This window comes from Puma concolor, chromosome B3, assembly GCF_028749965.1.
Source record: "Puma concolor isolate L17-30 chromosome B3, mPumCon1.1.hap2, whole genome shotgun sequence".
NCBI lineage: Eukaryota > Metazoa > Chordata > Mammalia > Carnivora > Felidae > Puma > Puma concolor.
This window is the reverse complement of record NC_141672.1, coordinates 51,072,247-51,096,822: the sequence shown is the minus strand read 5'-3', so window position 1 is coordinate 51,096,822 and position 24,576 is coordinate 51,072,247. Positions and strand designations below refer to the sequence as shown.

The 24,576-nt window shown below is 39.7% G+C and overlaps 2 protein-coding genes and 1 non-coding gene across 5 annotated transcripts; 2 read left to right on the top strand and 1 right to left on the bottom strand.

Moving 5' to 3' along the window:
- Window positions 1-2,202: 2,202 nt before the first annotated feature.
- On the bottom strand, window positions 2,203-4,037 carry RPS29 (ribosomal protein S29). The gene is made up of 3 exons (XM_025918599.2): window positions 3,878-4,037; window positions 3,544-3,643; window positions 2,203-2,338 (listed from the first exon to the last, which is right to left on the bottom strand). Exons 1-3 carry the CDS (start codon window positions 3,937-3,939, stop codon window positions 2,330-2,332), a joined length of 171 nt encoding a protein of 56 aa, XP_025774384.1. The 5' UTR covers window positions 3,940-4,037; the 3' UTR covers window positions 2,203-2,329.
- A 122-nt stretch (window positions 4,038-4,159) lies between these two features.
- On the top strand, window positions 4,160-4,459 carry LOC147579979 (signal recognition particle RNA). Its single transcript, XR_015253052.1, has one exon.
- Window positions 4,460-11,987: 7,528 nt separating this feature from the next.
- LRR1 (leucine rich repeat protein 1) lies at window positions 11,988-23,106 on the top strand. Of its 3 annotated transcripts, none has more exons than XM_086709822.1 (4): window positions 11,988-12,636; window positions 16,197-16,298; window positions 18,734-19,455; window positions 21,211-23,106. In XM_086709822.1, exons 1-4 carry the CDS (start codon window positions 12,334-12,336, stop codon window positions 21,449-21,451), a joined length of 1,368 nt encoding a protein of 455 aa, XP_086565948.1. In that variant the 5' UTR covers window positions 11,988-12,333; the 3' UTR covers window positions 21,452-23,106. The 3 variants fall into 3 exon arrangements, with proteins under 3 accessions (XP_086565948.1, XP_086565950.1, XP_025775604.2); XM_025919819.2 differs by having other exon boundaries at window positions 11,989-12,636; window positions 16,200-16,298; XM_086709824.1 differs by lacking the exon at window positions 16,197-16,298.
- The last annotated feature ends 1,470 nt before the right edge of the window (window positions 23,107-24,576 follow it).

Genomic DNA, 24,576 nt, shown 5'->3' with positions numbered 1-24,576 from the left:
TAATGAGCTAAGTAAAATCCTTGACAGGTTCTTTGACAGGTCCCATTTAGATCTAAATTAGTAAGTCAAGGGACTCAAACCTAAAAATACATTCTGTACGCTCCATTGGTTGTTTGGACCTCTCTCATAGGATCTGTATTTTGCCATTGACATTATTGAGCTTTTACTAGGTTATTTCTTCAGTTAAAGACCTACTATTAATATATAAGGCACCGGTTACATGCTGTGGTAAATATGGAAATAGTCCCTGCCTTTCTGTAATGGTCTCTGGGGAAGAGTATGTAGTGGGCATTGAGAGAATTAGCTTTGACATCAAACAGCCTCAAGTTGTAGTCCAGTTCTCATCCCTTTCTTACTTCGGGAGACTTAGGGAAAATTACTTTCCTAAGCCGGTTTCCTCAGCTGTGTAATGGGCACGTGCATGAAAAAGTAGACACTTGAGAAAAATAGCACACATAAGGCACTTCACACGTCTGGCACATACATTTAAATCTTAAAACAGGAAGTTATCCAACCTCTAGCAGAGGAACCGGACTACCTGTTCACACCAAGCCTTCCCACTCACTCCCACCACATACACATGGCCAGGAACGTCTAGGGTATGTTCCCTTAGCCAATGCTACGTACATGAGAATTTACACAGCGCCATCCTACTAGACTGGAGTTTTAGTTCACTCAGGAGTCTCATAATCAAACTCTTCTCACCACCTCATTTGCCTAAATCACTAGATGTAGGAGCCTATCTCATCTTCACCTCAAATTTTTACATTTGCTCAGCTAACACAGGTCCTCACCCACCGTCGTTAACACCAGCTCCATTCCATTACCAGAAACTTTCCTACATCTTCAAGCTCTTCTCCCAATATTCTACCTCCTTGATGTTTAACATCTGGCTCTTCCCTAGACATTTGATCGGCAATAACCGCAGTTTAGCTCATACTTCTAGGCCTCAAAGGTTAGGGGTAGAGATGGATTTCCTATAAAGCTCATGAAAGTTAAGCTTCAGTTGTCCCCAACTTCCATGACCCCCTACAACAGCATGGTTGTCATACTTTGAAAATCAATTAAGATGCTTTTTCCACTCATTTCTAGTCACATTTCCCCTCCTGTGAGATGATGTTAACTGGTTAATCAGAAGCACTTAGCTGATCACTCCCTCCTTGTCTTCCTTCTAGTATGCCACTATGTAGGTTCTCCTTCAGTCTGCTTTACTCATCTTCCCACCTGTCCCTAGAGTAACCCATAACAGTCCTCTTCACATATTTATTCCCTAGACTTTAGGAATTGATCTTTCACTAACAAAGATCCCAAAATAGTAGCTATTATTCACACCCTGGGGACAACAGAAGCTGTATTACCAGTCCCAAGTAGTCATGGATTCCAGAGGAATGTGTACAAATAAATGCCTACCTCCTTGGGAGCTCCATATGGATATCTAAGAAGCACTCAACTTACCATGCCCCAAACTTAACTTTCCCAAACTTGTTTTTTCAGTCCTCGCCTAGTAGCAACTATAACCTTCCAGTTGCTCAGGCCGAAGCTCTTGGAGTCATTCTTTATTTTGTATCCCCCACATCCATTCCTTCAACAAATCCTGTCATCTTCCTCTTCAGAGGCCATTTGTTTGTAGACTACCTCAACCACACTCCCTTTTATCCTAGCCCTAGCTAAGATCCTTGCCTAAACTATTCCAACAGACAGGCTTCCCTCCTTCCACCCTTGCCCCACTAAAGTATTTTGCTCACAAGACCCATTCGGTGAACTTTTAAACACTGGTCCCTTCCACATACAAATATTTGAGAAATTTACAAACTTTTATCCATGAAATTTCTCCAAAAGCTAAGACTGCCACCTCTCCACCTCCAGGAAATTCCTAGAACAGGGTTTTCCTCAAAAACATATTTCAACACTTTTACTTCTACTGCCCTAGCTCACTATAGCAAATCAATTACTTCTGAGACAGTTGCCCAGGTTACATGTTGAATGCTCCTACATATAGAAGTCGCTTTATGTAACAAAAAGTTTTCTGAAGTGTAAAAACAACACTGGAATTTTTTCCCAGATTTCAGCATGGGTACTTTTACATAACTGAGGGAAATTAAGCCACATATTTTGAAGATGAACACATTGAGATACATTTTAAAATAGGGCATTTTAAATAGCACACTTTAAAAAGACTTCTATAATCAATTGACCATTCCGTTCACATTAAAACACTCATAATTGAAGTATTTTTATTTTATGTACAATGAGTTGGCATTAAGATAGGTTATCTTGGATATCTTCAGTTAAGGTAGGGATCTTGGATGACCCATTCAAGGAAGTTCACTTAATCCAACTGAAAAAAAAAAAAAAGGAAATTAATTCAAAATGTTTAAGTATCCTATTTTATTCTCGCAAACACCAGCTCATTTTAGAAAAATGAGGTTTAAGCTGGATATGACCCACCCAAACTAGTTACCAAGATCGCAGTATTTACTGAATGCCCACAAGCCGTTCCACAAACCACAACAATTATATATTTTAGACTGTAAACTTCAGTATTGGTATTCTCACTTCTTCCCTCAGTTTCCCACTAGGAAAATACTAATACATAAAATGATCTTTACCAAAACCTCTCGATGGTTATTAAGTAGAGAACTAATTACACAGCTAACGTTTTGGTACTGTGTGCCAGAAACTACTGTAGGAGGCATTCATACACTCATTTAATCTTAACCTGAGAAACTGAGGACACAGAGTTAGCTTCAAGGTCTGAGTCCATTCTCACCAGGGACACACTCACCACCTCCCACTAAGTAAGACATACAAACTTCCAAACTGTAACAGCAAGCATATACTTGCTCTTTGGTCAAAATTAAAAGTCTAAGCTTAAGATACTTTGTGTCTGCCAGAGATCACACATTAATGCCAATGACTGTTAACGTATCCCAGAGACAATGAAGTAGTTTTCCCCATGGGAGGGGAGGGGGACACTAGCACGAACAATCAAGACAGCTCCATATAAACATATACAAATTTTGCAACAACCTTGCCGTTTATTTTTCTCAGGCAGACACTGAACTTCATGACCCTGGACCAATGTCATAGGACTATTAAAAAGCAGCCTTCTGTCTGAATCCTAACAAAATTTATCTGGCCCCAATCCTCAAGCTCATTCCACTACATGATACTATTCAGCATTTCAGGGCAGGAGGCAACACATGTATTTTGCTGGGAAAAAAATGTCTGGGTAAGACTAAAGAGATCTAAAACTAAAGAGAACTAAAACCACTTTCAGTGGTTTCTGAAAAAGCAAGTAATTTCATCCACTATAATGCATGGCACTGGTCAATCGGAGTCAGACCGTTTATAAAGTCTACATGGTCCTATCCCATTGACCTAACTACTACAACTATTTTAGCAGGGTCATCCGTCACCAAAAAAAGCCCGGCTCACAGCCAAGACAAAGAGGAAAACGGTGTTGATCGCAAGCTCACTGTAAGGAAATATGTGAACGTTCTCCGCTCACAAAACACCAGTATGGCATCCGCGGCCGCGTACCTTAATGAAGCCTATATCCTTCGCGTATTGACGGAAACACTGGCGGCACATGTTGAGGCCGTATTTCCGGATCAGACCGTGCCGGTTTGAGCAGACGCGGCTGTAAGAAAAGAGATGGCGCTACTGGAGGCCACAGAAATAAAAGGATTCCGCACTCTGGGGCCACCACCCGCACCGCCCGTCTTCCCCGACCCGTCAGAGGCCCGTAATGGCGGCAGGCACAGCTCTAGAGTCGCTCTGCCCTCACGCGCCGCCTGCAGGCTCCTCTACATTAGAGTTCTGGCCGCGTCACATGCCAGCGCAACCCTTCCTAACATCACATTCTGTTTCTCACCAAGAACGAGAACCCTGGCCAAATTTCCTCGGATGGCTCCAGTAGAGCTGCTGGTGACCCATCTTACTCTCCCGGACGCAACGAGGCAAAAGGAAAGAGCTCGCAAACGCATGCGCTCTTCAAATGTTTGAGACAGTTTACCCAGAATGCAGTGCTGACAAATGACGCGAATGCTATGCGGCCACGCTGTTAACAGAAAGGTCTTGGAAACAATCCAAGCCGGCACAGCTGATGACGTCACCGCACCTCAACCTCTAGTATCATTTTGCGCTGCCTCTGAGCGCCGGGCGCGGTGGCGCGCGCCTGTAGTCCCAGCTACTCGGGAGGCTGAGGCAGGAGGATCGCTTGAGCCCAGGAGTTCTGGGCTGTAGTGCGCTATGCCGATCGGGTGTCCGCACTAAGTTCGGCATCAATATGGTGACCTCCCGGGAGCGGGGGACCACCAGGTTGCCTAAGGAGGGGTGAACCGGCCCAGGTCGGAAACGGAGCAGGTCAAAACTCCCGTGCTGATCAGTAGTGGGATCGCGCCTGTGAATAGCCACTGCACTCCAGCCTGGGCAACATAGCGAGACCCCGTCTCTTTTGAGGCCCCTGAGGAATGAATTTTAAACTCTAAAAATGTGGACAGTTTCATAATCTAAACATCTTTTCATCGCCCGAGCCACTTACATCTCAAAAATTAAAATTTTACCCTTGGAAACACGATTTTTGCCTCAACTCAGCACTGACACCTGCTGGCACAAATTAATAAAATAACTTAAAGTCAGCTGTAATAATTAAGAGTCAACAGTAGGAGTTTCTGTTTTGTTGAACAGAATACGTTTTCAAAGCGATTTCTTATTTTTTAATTGACACACCCTAGTTTTTTAATGGACACATCTACACCAGCTCAGAAAAATGATGAAAGCCTTGGTGTGTTTGATATTTAAATGTAGTTAAATTTAAAGTGAGAAGTAAATGCACAATGTATGTTACTTTGACCAGATGATTTGGTTACAACTACAAAAAAAAAAAAAAAATGCCCTCTGAAAATCTGCTGGAAGATGTCTAAATTCCACAGGGACATTTATAATGTCTCTAGCTAAAACTTAACTGTATATGGCTCTGAAAGCTTTGATTTATAAAATGTACCACAGGGTGAAATAATCTAACAACATTTTACACATGAACTTTTATACTGAAAGTGAAAAATACAATGCTTCTCCAAGGCATGGTATGTCAAGATTCTGGTAGGGCACCCCACCCAATCATTAAATTAGGTACTTTGGTACATGATGAAGGAAGAGACAAATCCAAAATTTAAAAACCAGATGTGACTTGATTCCTGCCCTTAAAACTTGCAGATGTAGGGAGGAAAACAGGATTATCTCAAAGAGCCCTTCCTTACATTTTCAGATTGTGTGACTCAGTGACCTGTGTACAACTAAGTAAGCAGAACTTTCTGTATCCAATGGTGGGTATGCTTGTGGTGTACAAGAGGAGCAAAGAAGAGAGAAATTAATTCTAGCTTGAAGTATATTTAAGAGGCCTTTGATGTAAGCCTTGAAGAGTGGGATTTATACAGGCAGCACTAGATGGAAGGGAATGCCTAGTGAGAAGAGTTTGAGCCAAAGAATGGAGTTGGGGAAGGTAAACAACCTTGTGTAACTGGAGTTGAGGATGCACAAAAAACCTAGTGATAGGTAACATAGAAAAGGTATTTTGTCATAAAGCCTGATTGAAAAGGGCCCAATGTCAAACTTCTATGATTTTCCTAGAGTTTATATCAATCACTGATGTGTAGTTTCCAAAATCACAGGCTTCTCGAAAATTAATCGAACATTGCCCCAACTATAGCTTTCCCAGACATTTCCTAGCTGGTCTACATAATTTTTAAATGATTAAAATGCCTCAGAGATCAATTCCATAAATATTCAACACTTTGGTATAGAATCCTTTGGGCCTAAAGAAGTGTGAACTCATTTAAAAGCAAAAAGGAAAGGATAAATAAGCAAGAAACAATTAGTTACACTTGAACAGTCTGCTATACTATCTTGATATTCAAGTAGTTCTTAATGTTGAAGCCGGTGCTCACTGGCCACTCCAAAAATCATAGAGCCCTCAAGAATTATGCTAAATCTACCCTGCCTGCGCTCTACAAATGGCATGACAAAGCCTGTATGACAGCACAACAATTTATAACATGGCTTACTGAATATTTTAAGCCCACAATTGAGACCTCTGCTCAGAAAAAAGGATTCCTTTCAGAACATGACTGCTCATTGACAATGCCCCTGTTCATCCAAGAGCTCTGATGGAGATGTACAATGAGATTAATAGTTGTTTTCATGGCTGATAACACAGCATTCATCCTGCAGCCGTGGATCAAGGAATCATTCCAAATTTCAAGTCTTTTTATTTAAGAAATCCATTTTGTAAGGTATGGCTACCATACATAATGATTCCTCCATTGGATCTGGAGAAAGTGAATTGAAACCTCTTGGAAAGGTTCGCCATTCTAGACGCCATTAAGAACATTTGTGATTCATGGGAAAAGGTCAAAATATCAACATGAACAGGAGTTTGGAAGAAGTTGATTCCAACCTTCATGGATGATTTTGAGGGTCCAAGACTTGAGTGGAGGATGTTACTGCAGATGTGCTTGAAATAACAAGAGAGCTAGAATTAGAAGTGGAGCCTGAATATGGGACTGAATTGCTGCAATCTCATGAGAAAACTTGAACAGATAAGGAATTGCTTCTTATAGATGAGCAAAGAAAGTGGTTCCTTAGGATGGAATCTACTCCTATTAGAAATGCTGTGAAGAAACAAAACAAGAGAATATATGGCAAAGGGAGGGGGTAGAGAAGAGAGGGAAATAAACCACAAGAGACTCTTAATGATAGAAAACAAACTATAGATTGATGGAGGGAGGTGGGTGGGAGATGGGCTAGATATGTGTTGGATATTAAGGAGGGCACTTTTGATGAGCACTGGGTGTTGTATGTAAATGATGAGTCACTTAAACCAATATTGCACTATATGTTAAGCAAAATTTAAATTTAAAAAAATTTTTAAAAGATACTGTGAAGATTGTGTAAATGACAACAAAGGATTTAGAATGTTATATAACCTAAGTTAATAAAGCAGCAGGAGGGTTTGAGAGGATTGACTCCAGTTTTGGAAGAAGTTCTACCGTGGGTAAGACTCTATCAAACGGTATCACATGCCACAGAGAAATTTTTCATGAAAAAAAGAATCAAATGATGTGGTAGATTTCACTGTGGTCTTATTTTTAAAAATTGCCACAGTCACCCCAACCTTTAGCAGCCACCAACCACCCTGATCAGTCAGCAACCACCAACACTGAGGTAAAAACTTCCAAAAGCAAGCGTCCCTGAGTGGCTCAGTCTGTTAAGTGCCTGACCTTGGCTTGGGTTATGATCTCACAGTTTGTAGGTTTGAGCCCTGCATCAGGCTCTGTGCTGATAACTTGGAGCCTGCTTTGGAGTCTGTGTCTCCTTCTCTCTCTGCCTCTCCCCCAATTGTGCTCTGTCTGTCAAAAATAAATAAATGTAAAAAAAGAAATTTTTTTAAAAAGGAACTTCCAAAAGCAAAAAGATTACAACTCACTGAAAGCTCAGGTGATGGGTAGCAGTTTTTCTTTGCTATAAAGTATTTTTTTAATTATGTACATTTTTTGGACATAATGCCATTGCACACTTAATAGACTACAGGATAGTGTAAACATGACTTTTATATGCACTGGGAAACCAAAAAATTCCTTTGACTCTCTTTATTGTGGTATTCGCTTTATGTCAGTGGTCTGGAACTTAACCCTCAATATTAACAAGGAATACCTCTATCTGTTTCCCCACAATCTTCCTACAATGTATATTAGCAAACTTCTTTATGTTTGTCCTTCTGCTAGCCTAAAAATGGTAAGTATTGCTTCAGTCTGAATTTTGATGAGGCAGAGCATGTTTTCCTATGTTTATAAGCCAGTTATGTGTATTTGGGAATTTCTCCTTTGAGCCCACAGGCCACTTTCTTAAAGTATTGCTGATCTGTAGTTTATATATATTAGTAAAGCTTATGCAGAAGAAAATGAGCACTTTGACCTTCGTATTAGTTGCAAAGTTATTTTATATTGACCATAACCCCAGATTCTTAGTAATTACTTTGTTTCTGGTATATCCTTCCATGCAGAACATTTACATTTTATGTATTAAAATTTGTCAACTTGGGGTTATGTGGGTGGCTCAGTCAGTTGAGTGTCTGACTTCAGCTGAGGTCATGATTTCGTGGTTTGTGAAAGCCCGCATCGGGCCCTGTGCTGACAGCTCAGAGCCTGAAGCCGGTTTCAGATTCTGTGTCTCCCTCTCTCTCTGCCCCTCCCCCTTTCACGCTCTGTCTCTGAAAAATAAATAAACGTTAAAAAAACTGTTTTAATTTGTCAACTTGTTACATTACTTTTTTTAGGTAGTGTCAAAATTCTAAAAAACTTCTGTGTTTTCATGTAGTACTTTTACATTTTCAGTGTTTAAGTCTTGGATCCACCTAAAATTTATTTCACTGTTCTCTAGGAGTGAAAGAGAAAGCAAGCTTCCTTCCCTTCCAAATGGCTAGTTCCTTTCTCTAACACAAACAATGGTAATTGAATGCACATTAGTCTGTGAGCTTGCTCTATTTTAGCACAATGCCAGCTCTGATAAATATTTGTTACATGAATAAGTGAATAGCATATATTCATTTACATATTCATTCTTTCTACAAATATGCACTGAGTACTTACTATATGTGAACACTATGCTAGGTCTTGCATGTAACAGTAATGACTCAGAACCCAAGGAGCTTGTAGTCTAGAGGTGAGGATGGGCATTAAATAAGTAATCATATAGCAATATTTTGGACAAGATAATCTAAGATTCTTCTTGAACTGAACACCCAAAAGTGCTAGATGAAATATCATGTATTCCAAAATGCTGAGTTGAGCTTCCAGGAATCCCAAAGAGCTGGTGCTAAGCAGGAACTGAAAACCACAGAAACTGCCCTGGGGAGATTTGTCCAGCTAAGTAATAGGGACTAGATTCCAAAGGGAACAAGAAACAAGCCTTTGCACAACTGTATTTAATTAAATTGCAAAGAGTGGAAATCCATTAAGGTTTGCGGGGAGAATTAAGTACAGGATAGGCGACAAGTCCTAGCACTAACACTCTCTAGAGGTAGTGAGCAAATCCCTTTACTCTTTTCAGCCTCTATTCCTTTTGTGTAAAATAAGAGAATTGAATTAGAATATGTGTAAAGTATGTCTCAGCTGTAAAAGTTTAGGATTCTGTGATAGGAGACCCCCTAAAATAATTTAATTTGGCAGTAGTGTAGATGGTGGATTATTGCATTAGCCTTTCAACTGATCCCTGCCTCTAGGCTTGCTCTACCTCCTAAGTAATCTCTTTAGTGACCACAGTAACCTTTTCTAAACGGTGTGAATTTTATCCCCTGTTGAAAATGTTCAAGTTTCCCAGAACCTTCAGGCTAAAGTTCAAAGGTCTTGGTTTAGCAAACAAATTGTTTTCATCATCTGGCTACTTTATACTCCTCTAATGTCTTACATGTATCCAATTGTGGTACAATTGTTGGTTTGCTTGTCTCTCCTAAACACTGTAAAATCATCTCTGCCTTCTAAACATCTAACATAGGTACTGGCATACAGCAAGAACACCATAAATATGAAATAAAGGAATACAGTTTGAAGCCAGAAGACCTGGTAAGTTTAGGAATATCTCTGGAGGGAAGTAATGCAGCTTTCAACTGACATGGTACCACTAACAAGGGAAAAATGGGTAGTAATTAGGAAATCATAGTGGAAACACAACTTATAAGATGTAATTACAGAGCATCAACAGGGACAAGGTAGCACTATACAGGTCTAATGCTTAAGTGTATATTTGTTAACTATTTAGCTTTATTTAATTTAGTTGAAGTTTATGGTTAAAAAACCAACTCGAAGATGTGGTCCCAATGTGCCAGGACAGCCAAGTCTACACTGTCCACAGATGGTGACCTCATTGTTTAATAGTATGATACGACTATGATTTACCAGTTTGAACCTAACTGAGCCATAAACCTAAGGGAGTAAAGTTTACTACGGGTACAAATGAAGGGGAAAGTCCGAGATTCAATTAATTAACTGTTGAATGCTTGTTATGCACTGGAAACTCAGTGAAATAAAAGAAATGAAACGTAAGTTTAAGTGCAATTGAATTTTCAGACTCCAAAAAAGGAGAGCAAGATGTTAGAGACAGCCAGTGGAAACTGAACAGGGTTTTGAAAGATTAATAGGGTTAATTAGTATGAACAAAACAAAAAGGAGAGAATGAGTGTAGTATGTAGGCCAGGCAGAAAAGGAATCAATTTCACAGAAGAAAATTGATCTAGATGTTATTTCTCTGATTCCTTTTGTCAAAAACTGTAGCCCACTTTAAAATGCCTTGTATTTCCATGTTCAGTCAGTCTGCAATTCAAACTAGCTTGAGCTAATTAAAGGTAGAGGAGGTCAACAGGCAGATTCTATTTGTATGGTGGTAAAGACAGAAGTGTGGATGGGTAATCAAAGAATCTTTCCTATTTTTTTTAAGACTTTAAGTAATCTCTACACCCAACATAGAGTTCAAACTTACAACGCTGAGATCAAGAGTCACTTGCTCCACGAACCGAGCCGGCCAGGCACCCCTAAAGAATATTTTGCTTGGTAAACAGTCCAAGAAGACCAAAATAAACACCAGATCCGAGTATTTCAGCTATTAAAAATGAGGGAACTAAGGTGAAGATGTTGGGGGGAGGTGGAGGTGGGAGTTAAGATCCCAAAAACTGATATATGTTTATTTTACTTTCAAGCCACTATTATTTTATGTAATCTTATTTAATAAGATAATCTTATTTAAATATTTAGGGAAGCACATGCCACATTTGAGAATCTGGCAAATAGGAAGATACGTTTTTGGCAATACAAACCATTGTCCTACTTTGAAATCACCTTGGAACTGTTAAGTAACTTTCATATATTTAGATTATTTAACATTTACTGAATTCACTGAATCCGTGTTTCAACAACCCAGGTAACACCAAATAGAGGGTTGAGGCTTTGTTGTTGTAGTCTTGTTTTTTGTACATTTCTATTCTAATCAAAATTACATTGGTTTATACATGTAAGATTTCCCCACCTCCCAACTGTTCTTGGAAGTTCAGAGTATATTTATCGTACGTGTAATGCTTTAGGCTGGCGTTTTATTATTTTCTTCTATATTATTATCCGCTCAAAGAACAAAAGTGGGTAATTCTTGAAGTCTGTCTTTGAAAACTCTAAGGTGTGTTTGGCTTATTGTATGTTTTCACTGGCCACATGATTAACTGTTGCTAAATGAGGAGCCGTGTTTTCATGCTCTCCATGCAAGAATACTAAATAGAAAAAAAAGAAACGTAATGTTTTATTCATTACTAATTTTTAGGAACCAGTTACGTTTTTCAGAATGAGAATCAACAGATAGCACTTCAGGTTCAGCACCTTGTAAACAGGGACTCACAGCTAATTAGGGATAAATCATTATATTGTCATAATTGAATTGAAAATCCGTATTTCTGTAAGCCATTTCACATTTGCAAAAGTACCGCTCAAACAAAATCAATGTTTGATAAAAGACTGGGATTAGGATGAGGCGAGAGAGGCGTCGAGGGCACAAAATTTAAGGAGAAAGGACTGTGCTCTCAGGGAAGCACACGCCATTTTTGAGAGCGCCTCCTTAAATAAGATGTGCGCCCCGGGCGCCTCCCTCCACCAAGAAATGTAGAGCCGGAGGTGTTTATAGGGTCTGGATAGTCTCTCCCAATGTCAGATGTTAAACCAGTCACTCTATCCAACCTAATAGCGGTTACAAAGCGGGAACCTGTTCAACAGAAATTGCCAAGTCAAATATTGTCCTATCAAATTCCGTTCTGACGTGGCATGTGTTGCCTCCGGGGGGAGCCACCCAAACCAAAACAAACACCAGCCCCTCAGCACCGGGACATGCTGGCCCCGGCTGGCATTGGGCAACTCCCCAGTTCCGAAGCTATATAGGTAAGCGGACTTTCCCTTTTAACACAGGGATACCGGTTTAGCGACCCAACAGGTGCAGGAAACGCGTTAAGTTGAACCGCGGAAAACAGAGCTCCGCCCCCAACAATAACCACCTGTGCCTCCAGCCGCAAGCGTTCCCGGGAAAGGACGTTGCGGCCTCGCCAGTCGCCGGCTCGGGAGATGCGAGCCAAGTCCTCAAGGGGCCGGTATCCGCGCTCCACCGACCCGCAACCACAGTGAGGACTCGGCCCTGCAAGTGAAAGGGGAGGCCGTCCTCCCCGCAGACCCATAGAGCCACTGTACTGAGAAAACCCGAGCTGTTGGCACTCCGAGCAGGCAGGCATATCCGGGGACAGCCCGCATGCTCGAGGACCCCGGCGGCGGCGCTGCGCGGCGGGAAGGGGGCAGTTTCAAAGCCGAGTTGTGGAGCTCTTGCCGCGGCTGGCTCAAAATGAAGCTGCACTGCGAGGTCGAAGTAGTCAGTCGGCACTTGCCGGCTTTGGGAATGAGGAACCGGGGCAAGGGCATCCGGGCGGTGTTGAGCCTCTGTCAGCAGACGCCCGGGAGTCGGCCGCGGCCTCGGGCTGGCGGCGAGCGAGGCGGCCCGCTCCCTACCTGCCTGGTCATCTGCACCCTGAGGGACAAGCGCGGGACCCGCTATGAGGTGCGTGGACCGAACAGGCCCTGCCTCGGGAGTCAGCCCCGAGCTCTTCCCCTTCGAGCCTCGCGCGTTCCAGAGGCTGGAGCCTGTCTGTGGGGTACCAGCGCCCCATCACCACCCCCAGTCCTGGGCGTCTCCCTGTGGACCCGAAAGAGGAAAGCTTTTGAGAGCGCACCTTCTCCTTATTTTTCTTTCCCGTTCCTTTGGCTTCAAATTGACAGCGTTTCTGTTTAGCAGTACGTGGCATCCCTGCTGTCGTAAAGCCTCTGGAAATTCGGCCTGCATGAAACTAATCTTTAATTAAATTTTTTTTTCAACGTTTATTTATTTTTGGGACAGAGAGAGACAGAGCATGAACGGGCGAGGGGCAGAGAGAGAGGGAGACACAGAATCGGAAACAGGCTCCAGGCTCTGAGCCATCAGCCCAGAGCCCGACGCGGGGCTCGAACTCACGGACCGCGAGATCGTGACCTGGCTGAAGTCGGACGCTTAACCGACTGCGCCACCCAGGCGCCCCGAAACTAATCTTTAAATGGAATAGCAGTCCACTTTAGGGGAACAGTAAAATAATTGCACTTTTGTTCAATAAATTATTTTCTCCCATGGTATATTCGCTACCTTTTTTTGTTTGTTTGTTTTTTTAAGGCTTTAAGTGATGAAGGATAGTATCCAGGATCGCTAGACCAGATTAGTACAGTAGTAAAGCAGTAGTGCTTTGGGTTGCATCTTGATATTTATACTAATGTTATTGCTCACTGCATCTTTCTTTTCCTTTCCTTTTCCTTCCTTCCTTCAAATGTTTTATTTCCTAAGACTTGACTTTCTAGGACCAGGGCTTTTTCTCATCTGTCTAGTAGTAGTAAACTCTAGAAGCTGTTGAAAGTTGAAATAGAATTTCCAAAGCACAGGTTTTATAAAATCCTTTTTCCCTCGTTTCACCAGGTACTATGTTATTTTGTCAGAATGACTGAAATACCCTTGTGTCTACTGTAAATAAAGTCGAGGGGGCAAGTCATCTCCCACCCTTGCATCTGACTCTTCACTGGACTTTATACAGTTTCTAGAATTATTTCCCTTAGTGTCGTATTCCACAGTGTATACTCAGAGGTTGAGGAGAGGGGGCATTACCATCTCATTCAGAGACACTTAACATTTGATATAAGCAGTTGTAAGTGTAATTTCCCCCTCTTCGTGGAATCAACTCCTATAAAATTTTCAACTTGAAAGGACTTTAGCAATTACCCAATATTCTATAGGTTAGAAAACTGTAAGGTGACAAGCAAGCTCATAGCAAGAATTGGGTCTCCCTTTTTTTTTCTTCCATTGTCTTCCCCAAACCCTTTTTCATGATCAGTTCAGGTTCTATTTTAAGTCTGTAATGATGGCCCTTAAAACTTCTGCATTAATAATTGCAGGTGGTAACCTTAATCAGAATTTTATTGTGAACAGTGAGTTGAAGACTTGATTTGGTCACTGTCCTTCCAACACTAGAAAGGAAACAGAAACCAGTGCTTATATTACAAGGTGGACTATGTAAGTGCTATAATAAAGGTAGAAGTAGAGCAGAATCAAAAAACGAAATGAATTCTGATTATAGGGGCTTGAGAAAGTTTTGTAGAAGAGGTGGTGCCACAGGGTTTGGGACATAGTAGGTGCCCAATAAACATTTCTTGGATGAATTAAAGTGGTGTTGGTCCTGGGCCTTGAAGACTAGGTATTAGTGCTAAGTGTGGGAAGTACGTTGGGGATCTTTCTTATACCAGCTTTTCTGCCCCATGATTCAGCTGCTGCCTATCTCACTGTGATTTGCAAATCTGTATCTTTAGCTAGTCCTCTCCCTTAACTTGCAACTTGAATCTTACTTGGAAATCTTCACTTGGATGTGTTGTAGCATTTCAAACTCAAAATATCTAAAAGTTAATTTTCTTTGCCACCCCGAAACCTACTTTTCTGATCATGTTCTGCAACTCATTAAATATTCTGCTCTATCCAGAAACCTTAAGGTTTTTGCATCCCCATGTAATATATTTTTGAATCCTTAAAATTCTACCTCCTAGGACCCTTTCAGATTTTCATACCTCCTTCCATCCCAGCTGCAGTCTAAACCACCAGAATCCCTTGTCTGGCTAGTCTCTTAAAAGATGCATCCTCACATGTAATATATTATTGAATCCTTACAATTCTACTTCCTAGGATTCTTTCAGATTTTCATACCTCCTTCCATCCCAGCTGCAGTCGAAACCACCAGAATCCCTTGTCTGGCTAGGTCTCTTAAAAGATATCCCTATGTCTCTACCAACCTCATCCCATTCTCCCCTCTCCCAAAGTTCATTCTTACACTGTGGTTAAAGGGAACTTCCCAAATCCCAGATCTAGGATGCCTGGGTGGCCCAGTAGGTTAAGCATCCAACTCTTGATTTTGGCTCAGGGGATGATCTCATGGTTTGTGAGACCAAGCCCCACCAAGCTGATAGCACAGAGCCAGCTTGGGATTTCCCCCCACCCCTCTCTCTCAAAGTAAATAAAGATTTTTTTTTTTTTTTTTTAATGTAGGTGTAACTATGTTCCCAGCTTCCGGTCACTCAGTAGATATCATTTTCAGAATAAAATCCAAAATTCTTGACATGGTCTGCAAAATTTTTCACCATGCAATCCCTGTTTGCCTTTCCTGACTCACCTGCCTCTTTTTCCTGGATCCTTCAGCCATACTTCTTTCACCTCCTTGGAGCTGCCAAGCCCTCTTGCCTTGAAGGCTTTGCACACATTTTTCTTTATTGGTATGCTATTCTCTCTCTCTTCTCCCACTATCTTCATTTGCCCACATCTCCTAATCCTTCAGTTCTCATCTTTAAGGTCACTTTCATATTCCTTTGCTACATAAGATCTTAGAGCAGTCTATACTTCCCTTATCTTAATATTTGTTATGCTTGTAACTACCTACTTAATAATTGTCTCTCATTAGACTGACAACTTTATAAACATAATTACTATGTTGGTCTTATTCAAAACTATTGTTTCAAGCCCCCTGTCATAGTACATGGTACAGAGTGGCTTCTCAATAATACATTGTTGTTGAAGTCTAAAACAGAAACATCAGTCATTAAAAATTTTTGAGCACCTATTATGTGTCAGTCACTGTTGTAGCTCCGTGATTACAATAGTGAACAAAGGAGACATGATTCCTGCTTTCCTGGCGTTTATAGTCTTGTGGGAGGTGTGTCCACCTAAGACTAATGGACTGAAGTTAAGAAGGCAAGTAACTACTATTGACAACTTCTACAGCCACATAGTTAGAATGGGAGAAGAGGAGTATTCTCCCAAATGGGAGTCACAGGAAAGAGTTACTGGACTGATCTAACAGCAATATCTACCAGAAGCTAGATAAGAAATGTAGCTACCCAAATGCTAAAAAAGCCCACAGAAATAAAAACTAAAACTTAAAACAACAAAACATGCAGACTTAAGGAGTAAAAGCCTGGGAAAGTGACTGGCATAGTCTAATTGTAATAAGTATTACTGAATAACAATACCAGATTTTGTCCTTTTTTCTCATTGGTTTTAAGCAGCTAAAGGAGAACATTGAGCAATTCTTCACCAAATTTATGGATGAGGGGAAAGCTACTGTTCGGTTAAAGGAGCCTCCTGTGGATATCTGTTTAAGTAAGGTATGGTATTACAAACACGATTAAAGGGGCAACTGGGCAGCTCAGTTAAGCATCTGACTCTTGATTTCGGTTCAGTCTTGATCTCACAGTTTGTGAGTTTGAGCCCCTGATTGGGCTCTGTGCTGAAAGTGAAGAGGCTACTTGGGATTCTGTCTCCCTCTCTCTCTGTCCCTCCCCTAATTGCTCTCTATCTCTCTCTAAATAAATAAATGTAAATATGTATAAATAATAAATGAAAATAAACTTAAAAGATTGTTTAAAAAACATAGCAATTAGGTTGGTTGGCTGTATTTTCTTTAAAGAAGAGACTATTTGAGGATCCTCAATATCCCACACAACTGAATAGGGATGTACACTTGGCAGGTGTGTTTGAAGAAGCCATGGCAGGTCTGTGGTGGAATTCAAAAACTCACCAGACACATACACAGTTTCTCTGGTATGCTGGCATGGCTCTAACAGTGTAGAGTCAGCCTGCTAAGGCGACAGGATTAGGAGGAAGGAAAATGGCTTACTTCCGTGCTCCAGATGGACACTTAGGGTGTTCCTAGAATAGAATTCTATAAAGCCAGTGGCACACGGCTACATTTGCCAGCAAAGTCACCCATTACAGATCAAATTTGGTGTAAAAAAAAAAAAATGCAATTAGAACCATTTGAGGGGTATTTTTTTTTTTTAATGTTTATTTATTTTGAGAGAGACAAACAATCTGAAGCAGGCTCTTTGCTGTCAGTGCAGAGCATGAGGTGGGGCTCGAACTCAAAACCATGAGACTGCGTGCGACCTGAGCCAATCAGACGCACAACTGACTAAGCCATTCAGGCCCCTCCATTCCGGGGGTATTTTATTTATTATAATTTTTAAAAATACTTAAACCATTAAAATAAAACTTTACTGTGCCCTATCCCCTTTTCCTCTCCCCACCCCCTCACAGAGAGTAGAAGCAATGTCTTATTCAGCCTTTCATTATCCTTAATCCAAAGCAAAGTGGTTTGTAAACAATAGAGTTTAATGACTATTTAAGGTATTTGTATTGAATGGAAACATTTTGTTCTACTTCCTCCTGTTCTTATAGTTTTTCATTTTCTCTTGATATTCAGCTTCTCCTACTAACTTTTCCTTCTACCTAAAAAAAGCTGAGGTCTAACCAATCAAAATAGAATAGACAAATTTCCCAAAGACAAGGTTAAATCCATTGCCTCCACATACTGCCTTTTGACCTTTGTTTTCAGTGGTTTATCAAAACTGTCTCAGAGATCACTGGTCTCCTTCCTTTTTTTCAATCACATTGCCATTATTTTGAGGTCTGTAGATTTCGACACTGATGACCACTCCCTTTATAAAACTTTCCTTTCTTGGCATCTGGCAGGACACTATCCTGGTTTACTCTTGGTTTTCTTAGCCACTCCTTTGTTTCCTATCTCTGGTATCTTTTTTTTCTATCCCCAATTAAAGGCTTTATTCTAATCTTCTGCCTATTCTTTACCATACCTGTTTTCCATTCTCGTAACTCAGTCTTTATTTATATAAACTCCCAAATCTTTAAGCTGGTACCCTGTACCAGACCTACTTGACCCAGGTCTCCAGACTTCACTCACACTACTTCACTGTGTATATTGCTGCTGAAATAATATTTAGCTTTTCTCATGTAATTCTCCTGTTCCAAGTTCTTAAAAGATTTCCACAGCCTGATCATTCCATCCTCCTCATCATGGTATCAGGTTCATCTATACCATCTCCACACTGCATTTCTAGTCTTTTACACCTCTACAAAGCTCCCACATTCCAACTAAATAGGATCATGTATATTCCTCAAACTTGCTGCAAGTTACCAGTCCTTCACATGTAAACTTTAGGAAACTTCTGAAATGTCCTGCAAGCATTAGATATTTCTGTTGAGAACTTAGTTCCCATACCACTTTAATAGTGATTTTTCTGTCCAGCTGGAAGCAATCTGTCTTGCTCTTGATGTTTTCCAGCACTTCTTACAGTGCCATTTGGCCCTGCTCTTGAGAGGACCATTGCTTTTCATAATTCCAAGTCTTTGTGAATGGCAGCCTTGGGTATTTTGCAGTGCACAGCACCATCTCAATCTATGTCAGAGGCACTGGAGATTTGCCTCAGTTCATGATAAACCCAAGTCTTAAGTGGAATCTTTTCATGTATTCCTGTCTTATTTTATACTCTTTTGATTCCCTTTTGAATGGTTTAAATTTAGAGTATGTCTCTCAACATATTTTTTCAAAAACTTTCAAATTGTTTTGTGTCTATATTGAAATTTATCAAACTAGTAAAAAATTTATTTTTACGGCCATTTTCAAGAAATGAGTCCATCATTTGCATGTATAACTTTATAGAATTTGTTATAGGGTAAATTAGCATGCATGTATTATCTAAAATGGAATTTATAATTGTACAACTTATTTTTATTTATTCAGGCCAATTCCAGCAGCTTAAAGAGTTTCCTGTCAGCTGTGAGACTCGCTCACAGAGGTTGTAATATTGAGGTACCACTTTCAACCTTCACACCAGTGAAGACTTCAGAATTCGAAAAATTTAAAACTAAAATGGTTATCACATCCAAAAAGGACTATCCTCTAAGCAAGAACTTCCCATATTCTCTGGAACATCTTCAGACTTCTTACTGTGGGCTTGTCCGAGTTGATATGCGTATGCTTTGCTTAAAAAACCTTAGGAAATTAGACTTGAGTCACAACCATATAAAAAAGCTTCCAGCTACAATTGGAGACCTCATCCATCTTCAAGAACTTAACTTGAGTGACAATCACTTGGAATCATTTAGTGTAGCTTTGTGTCAGTCTACACTCCAGAAGTCACTTCGGAGTTTGGATCTCAGCAAGAACAAAATTAAGGCACTCCCTGTGCAGTTTTGTCAGCTCCGAGAACTTACAGATTTAAAACTTGATGATAATGAATTGATTCGATTTCCTTTCAAGATGGGACAATTGACAAACCTGCGTTTTTTGTCAGCTGCTCGAAATAAGCTTCCATTTTTGCCTAGTGAATTTCAAACTTTATCCCTTGAGTACTTGGATCTTTTTGGAAATACTTTTGAACAACCAAAAGCCCTTCCAGTTATAATGCTGCAAACGCCATTAACTTTATTGGAATCCTCTGCACGAGCCATGTTATATAATAGGTAAGACTTTTTAATAGTCATAAAATGCAGTACCTCTGATAAGAGTCTGGTATTCTCATCATCCTCATTGTAATAGTCATAGGCTTTAACATACTTTATACAGTGCTGTGCACAGTCTGACATCTTGCTCCAGTGGCCTTCTTGCTGCTTCTTACCTCTACTTGGAATGCCTTTCTTCCAGAAAGTTCCATAGCTCACTTTCTCACTTCATTTAGTTCTTTAACCAAGTGACACCTAGAAAGGCCTTTCCTGACCGCCCTATCTAAAGTTTTATCTCCACCCCCTTTCATTGCTTGACTTTTTGGTTATAGGATTTATTATCTGGCATTAATTTTTTTTTAATGTTTATTTTTGAGACAGACAGAGTGTGAGTGGAGGAGGGGCAGAGAGAGGGAGACACAGGATCTGAAACAGGCTGGAGGCTCTGAGTTGTCAGCACAGACAGAGCCTGACATGGGGCTCGAACCCATGAACCGTGAGATCATGACCTGAGCCAAAGTCGAGCACTTAACCGACTGAGCCACCCAGGCGCCCCTTTACTTCTTTCTATCTATCCCGTCACTTGTATTTATCAAGTGTTTTCAGCCCACTTGTTATAAAAAGGATACAGATCCAAAGCTATGAGAATAATGCCTATTATCTAGCCTTTGGTAACTTGTCTTCACTACTGGTTACAAACATAAACTTATGGTCTATTAGAAAAATATGTGGGAATTTAAATTATGTTAGATAGAAAATACAGTTCTTAACAGTATTACACTATTACCTCTTTCCTTAGGGTATAACTAGTAGCTTGAAACAGGTTAATATACACATGTGGTAGACACTTCTTAGTTTTTTAAAAAATTGTTATTTATAGAAGGAACAAACTGGTACATGTGAAAAAAAATGATTTGCCAACAAGACCAGTCCCAAATCCCTATGAAATGCAAACTTTTTTATTTGATATGTATCTTTTCAGACTTTTCCTGATAGGGTTTTGAACTCCAGTTTAAATTATAGAGTAGGTTTTATTTATTTGTTGAAAAAATATGAACACCTATTATGTGCCAGCCTAGGCTAGGGACTAGAGAACAAAGAAAAGACTGGAAGACAGACAAAGTGACTTGGGGCATGGTTGAGTCAGGAGTTGGGCAGTGGGCAGGCAAAACAGTGTCTTGGAGATGAGGGTAAAAGAGTTTGACTTTTTCGGGTTTTTGAGTTTGACTTGATTTTAATAGCAAGTAAGTGATTTAAGCAAGGTGAGGTCAGCACTTGCTCAACCAGTAAAGTAAAAATACCTGAAACAATATATGTTTTAAATCTGTTTCACAGTTTAAAATTCCCTTTTAAACAGTTGATGCCTAGGAGAGTATTTGGATTTATTTAAATAAATGTTTCTTCACAGATAGAACTCAGTAATTCTCCCATTGCCATTATGAGAATTGTATACTAGAGCTGTAGCTTTAAATGATCATGTTATACTGATAATACAATGTAGATTTCTTCTATTCCATGGGTTATGGTATTGGGTGACAGTGCTAAAAGATACTTTATGGAGTAGTATAGATACTCTTAGGTTTACAATATGCCATATGGTGTTTTCCCCATTCTTAACAGTTTGGAAGAAAGAACAATATACTGAGTCACTTAATAGAGTAATCTTATTTTTCCATGGTTATAATTCAGTATCCGGTAATTCATCACCCAATACATGAAGTTCTGAATCTAGTAACATGCTAAATATTTTTTCAACTTTTTTTTTTTTTCTAATAGGATTCCATATGGCTCTCATATCATTCCTTTTCATCTTTGCCAAGATTTGGATACTGCTAAAACCTGTGTCTGTGGAAGATTCTGTCTAAGCTGTTTTATTCAGGGAACTACTACCATGAATCTACACTCTGTTGCTCACACTGTGGTCTTAGTGGATAATATGGGTGGTACTGAAGCACCTATTATCTCTTACTTCTGTTCTCTAGCCTGTTACGTAAATTCCTGTGATATGTTAAAGTAACTGGTGATAACACAAAAACAAATTCCATTTAGTTACAGATCACCTTGGGATTCATTTGTGGTTTAATAGTATCAAATTAGAGAAAGGGAAGCTTTTTGTATACTTACTTGAGGGCAGGAATGTGTTACTCTAACATTTTCAATCATTTGACTGTAAAACCTTAATTTCATTAAAACCTATAATCTTACTGTGAAAGTAGACTTTTTTCAGTTTATTTCACTTGTGTTGATATCAGCCTAGTGTTTCCAGAATGGGTTGTAGGGCTATCTTTTAATGTTAAACAGATATTGATCCCTATCACTCTGGTCATAGAATTTTCTTACCAGTTTCCTTCTTGAATTTCAATTAAAGAAATTGACTTTCTGTATACAGAAAATATATGTTGGAGGACTAATAGAGTCTAAGTTTTAGTGAAAACTTGTTTGCTGTGAAACTTTGTTTTTCAGGTGTATTATTCTACATCTGGAATTCTATATTCACCAAGCATAAAGTTGGAGTTGCTTTGGGATAAGCAGGCTTCAGCTTTTATAAGTTTTATAATGTTAATCACATAATCTTTGTTGTGACTTTTGTAACTTTTACAGTTGGAACAGGATTTTAGGGTTGGGTAGGAAGAACATAAAATTGCTTTTTACTGATTACATCCTATATTTGAGGGTTGTTCGTTTTCTGATTATTATTTTACTTAATATTTTCAAGTTAAAAAAATATTTTTTTAATGTTTGTTTATTTTTGAGAGAGAGAGAGAGAGACAGAGCATAAGTGGGGGAGGAGCAGAGAGAGGGAGACACAGAATCCAAAGCAGGGTCCAGGATCTGAGCTGTCAGCACAGATGCAGGGCTCGAACCCATAAACCGTGAGATTAGGACCTGAGCCGAAGTCAGATGCTTAACCGACTGAGCCACCCAGGTGCCCCAATATTTTCAAGTTTTTACTTTAAAAAGTGGTGGCGATACACCAGCTGAACTATGATCAGAATTTTAACTAGGTTAGAGGAAATATAAAATGTAGCTGCTTGAAAGAGATGTGGAAAATGGAATTAGTAGAACTCCATTCTATACATTTGCACTGCCCTTTTTCAAATCAGCCTCATAACTGGTTTCTGGGAACAAAAGAGGTGAAAGAGTAAAAGTTACTGGAGAAGACCCTCCCTAGTGTTAGCATATCATTTTTGTTCTAGGCCTGGAGTTACAGGTTGAGTCTGTGTAAGACTGTTTCTTACGGCTTTAGGTAACTATTTCCTCTGTCTTCCTAAAATATTTATTTGGAGCATCTTACTCTTTTTTGAAAATACAAGCATTGAGTAAATACTGTTTTAAATGTTACAATATTTTTAAGGAATTTTTTAAAAATGTTTACCTTTGAGAGAGAGGGGGACACAATCCAAAGCAGCTCCAGGCTCCAAGCTGTCAGCAGAGAGCCTCATACCGGGACCAAACTCATGGACCGTGAGATATGACCTGAGCCAAAGTCAGATCCTTAACTGACTGAGCTACCCAGGCACCCCTAAATATTAGATTTTTATTAAAGCTTTATGTATATGATCTCCAAAATATGGTTTCTTCTCAGAGCAGATTCTTTGGTCCAGAGCCATAATTCTTTGGGTGACCTTAAATTTGTATTGCTTGTGGTCAATTAAATTCTTCCTGCAAAAATTTCTGTATTCTGGTTTTTGATTTTAAAAAATCATATATATAATGCAAACATGGCTTACATAAAAAGAGCTGCCATTTAGCAGAGTATTTGTCACAAGTGTTTTACATAATTTTATTTAATCCTCACAAATTACCCTAGGAGGTCAGTATCATAAACCCAGATCAGATTTTAAGTCCAGGCTTTATACTGCCTTCTAAAGTTAATTCACTTTTGCTCTTTAAAACCAAGAATTCTTTTTTTTTTTTTTTTTTTAATTTTTTTTTTCAACGTTTATTTATTTTTGGGACAGAGAGAGACAGAGCATGAACGGGGGAGGGGCAGAGAGAGAGGGAGACACAGAATCAGAAACAGGCTCCAGGCTCCGAGCCATCAGCCCAGAGCCCGACGCGGGGCTCGAACTCACGGACCGCGAGATCGTGACCTGGCTGAAGTCGGACGCTTAACCGACTGCGCCACCCAGGCGCCCCAAAACCAAGAATTCTTTAAGTATAAGATCTTAGTTTTTTCTGAACAAAACGGCGAGGAATTACCCAGGTTATGTAACTACTTTAAAACATAGTTCTTTAAAAAATGTATTGTGACATATTTAACTTGTATCTGACTTTTACATGTTCTTGAAGAAAAAGTTCCTTCAATAACAAATGCAGATGTGTCTGTGTTGGGACCAAGTGCTAGCCATCTGTTACTCCTACACCCTAGCCCTTTGTCTTTGCATCTTTACTCATCTAAAAGCCATCCCATGCAACTATCTTGGCCAACTTAAAATTCTTGTACAGAATGCAGAATTTGTCTTCTCATAACCCATACCCTTTGTCAGTTTATTTCTCCTTTTGATACTTTTTTTTTTTTTTTTTTTGCTTTTCATGGGTTATAAGGTTCACTTGTTTGTTTCAGCCTTCCATTCTATTTTCAGTAGTAATTGCTTGCTTCCTCATACCTCCCAATAACCAAGTTGTAACACTTGAGTACCTCCCAGAGTAGCTTCTAAAAGATTCAAAAAGCAGTCCATGCTATTATGGACTCATGGTTCTTCACTAGCTTCAGAACATTTTGCAGTTAGAAGTCAGTTTTTAACTCCTGCCTTACATTCAGGACCAGTCTAAAAACCATGCCATCCAAAAAAACCGTAATGGAAATGTTCTGTATCTTTGTTGTCCAATAGAGTAGTCACTCAGCACATGTGGCTATTGAGCACTAAATGTAGCTGCTAGTGTTAACTGAGGAACTGCTTTTTAATTTAAATATCTATATGACTAGTGGTCCTTACTGGACACTAATTTGCAAAAAGTCGGCTCTTTTTATCCCTCATCTTTGATACTCTGCCCCACTGAGTCTGCTATACACAGGCTTAATTTACCCTCCTCATTTACTTTTTTTGAAAATCTGATTTGACTTTTCCCAGGAGCTCTTCAATCATGATTATGAATTTGCCTAACATATTTGAAATTGACCAGAAAAGGTAAAGAAGG

Coding starts and splice junctions, on each gene's coding strand:
- RPS29 (XM_025918599.2), bottom strand. CDS start 3,939: ATGGGTCACCAGCAGCTCTACTGGAGCCATCCGAGGAAATTTGGCCAG. Junction 3,644..3,877: donor GGCCAGGGTTCTCGTTCTTG/GTGAGAAACAGA, acceptor CTTTTCTTACAG/CCGCGTCTGCTCAAACCGGC.
- LRR1 (XM_086709822.1), top strand. CDS start 12,334: ATGCTCGAGGACCCCGGCGGCGGCGCTGCGCGGCGGGAAGGGGGCAGT. Junction 12,637..16,196: donor AGCGCGGGACCCGCTATGAG/GTGCGTGGACCG, acceptor ATTGGTTTTAAG/CAGCTAAAGGAGAACATTGA. Junction 19,456..21,210: donor CGAGCCATGTTATATAATAG/GTAAGACTTTTT, acceptor TTTTTCTAATAG/GATTCCATATGGCTCTCATA.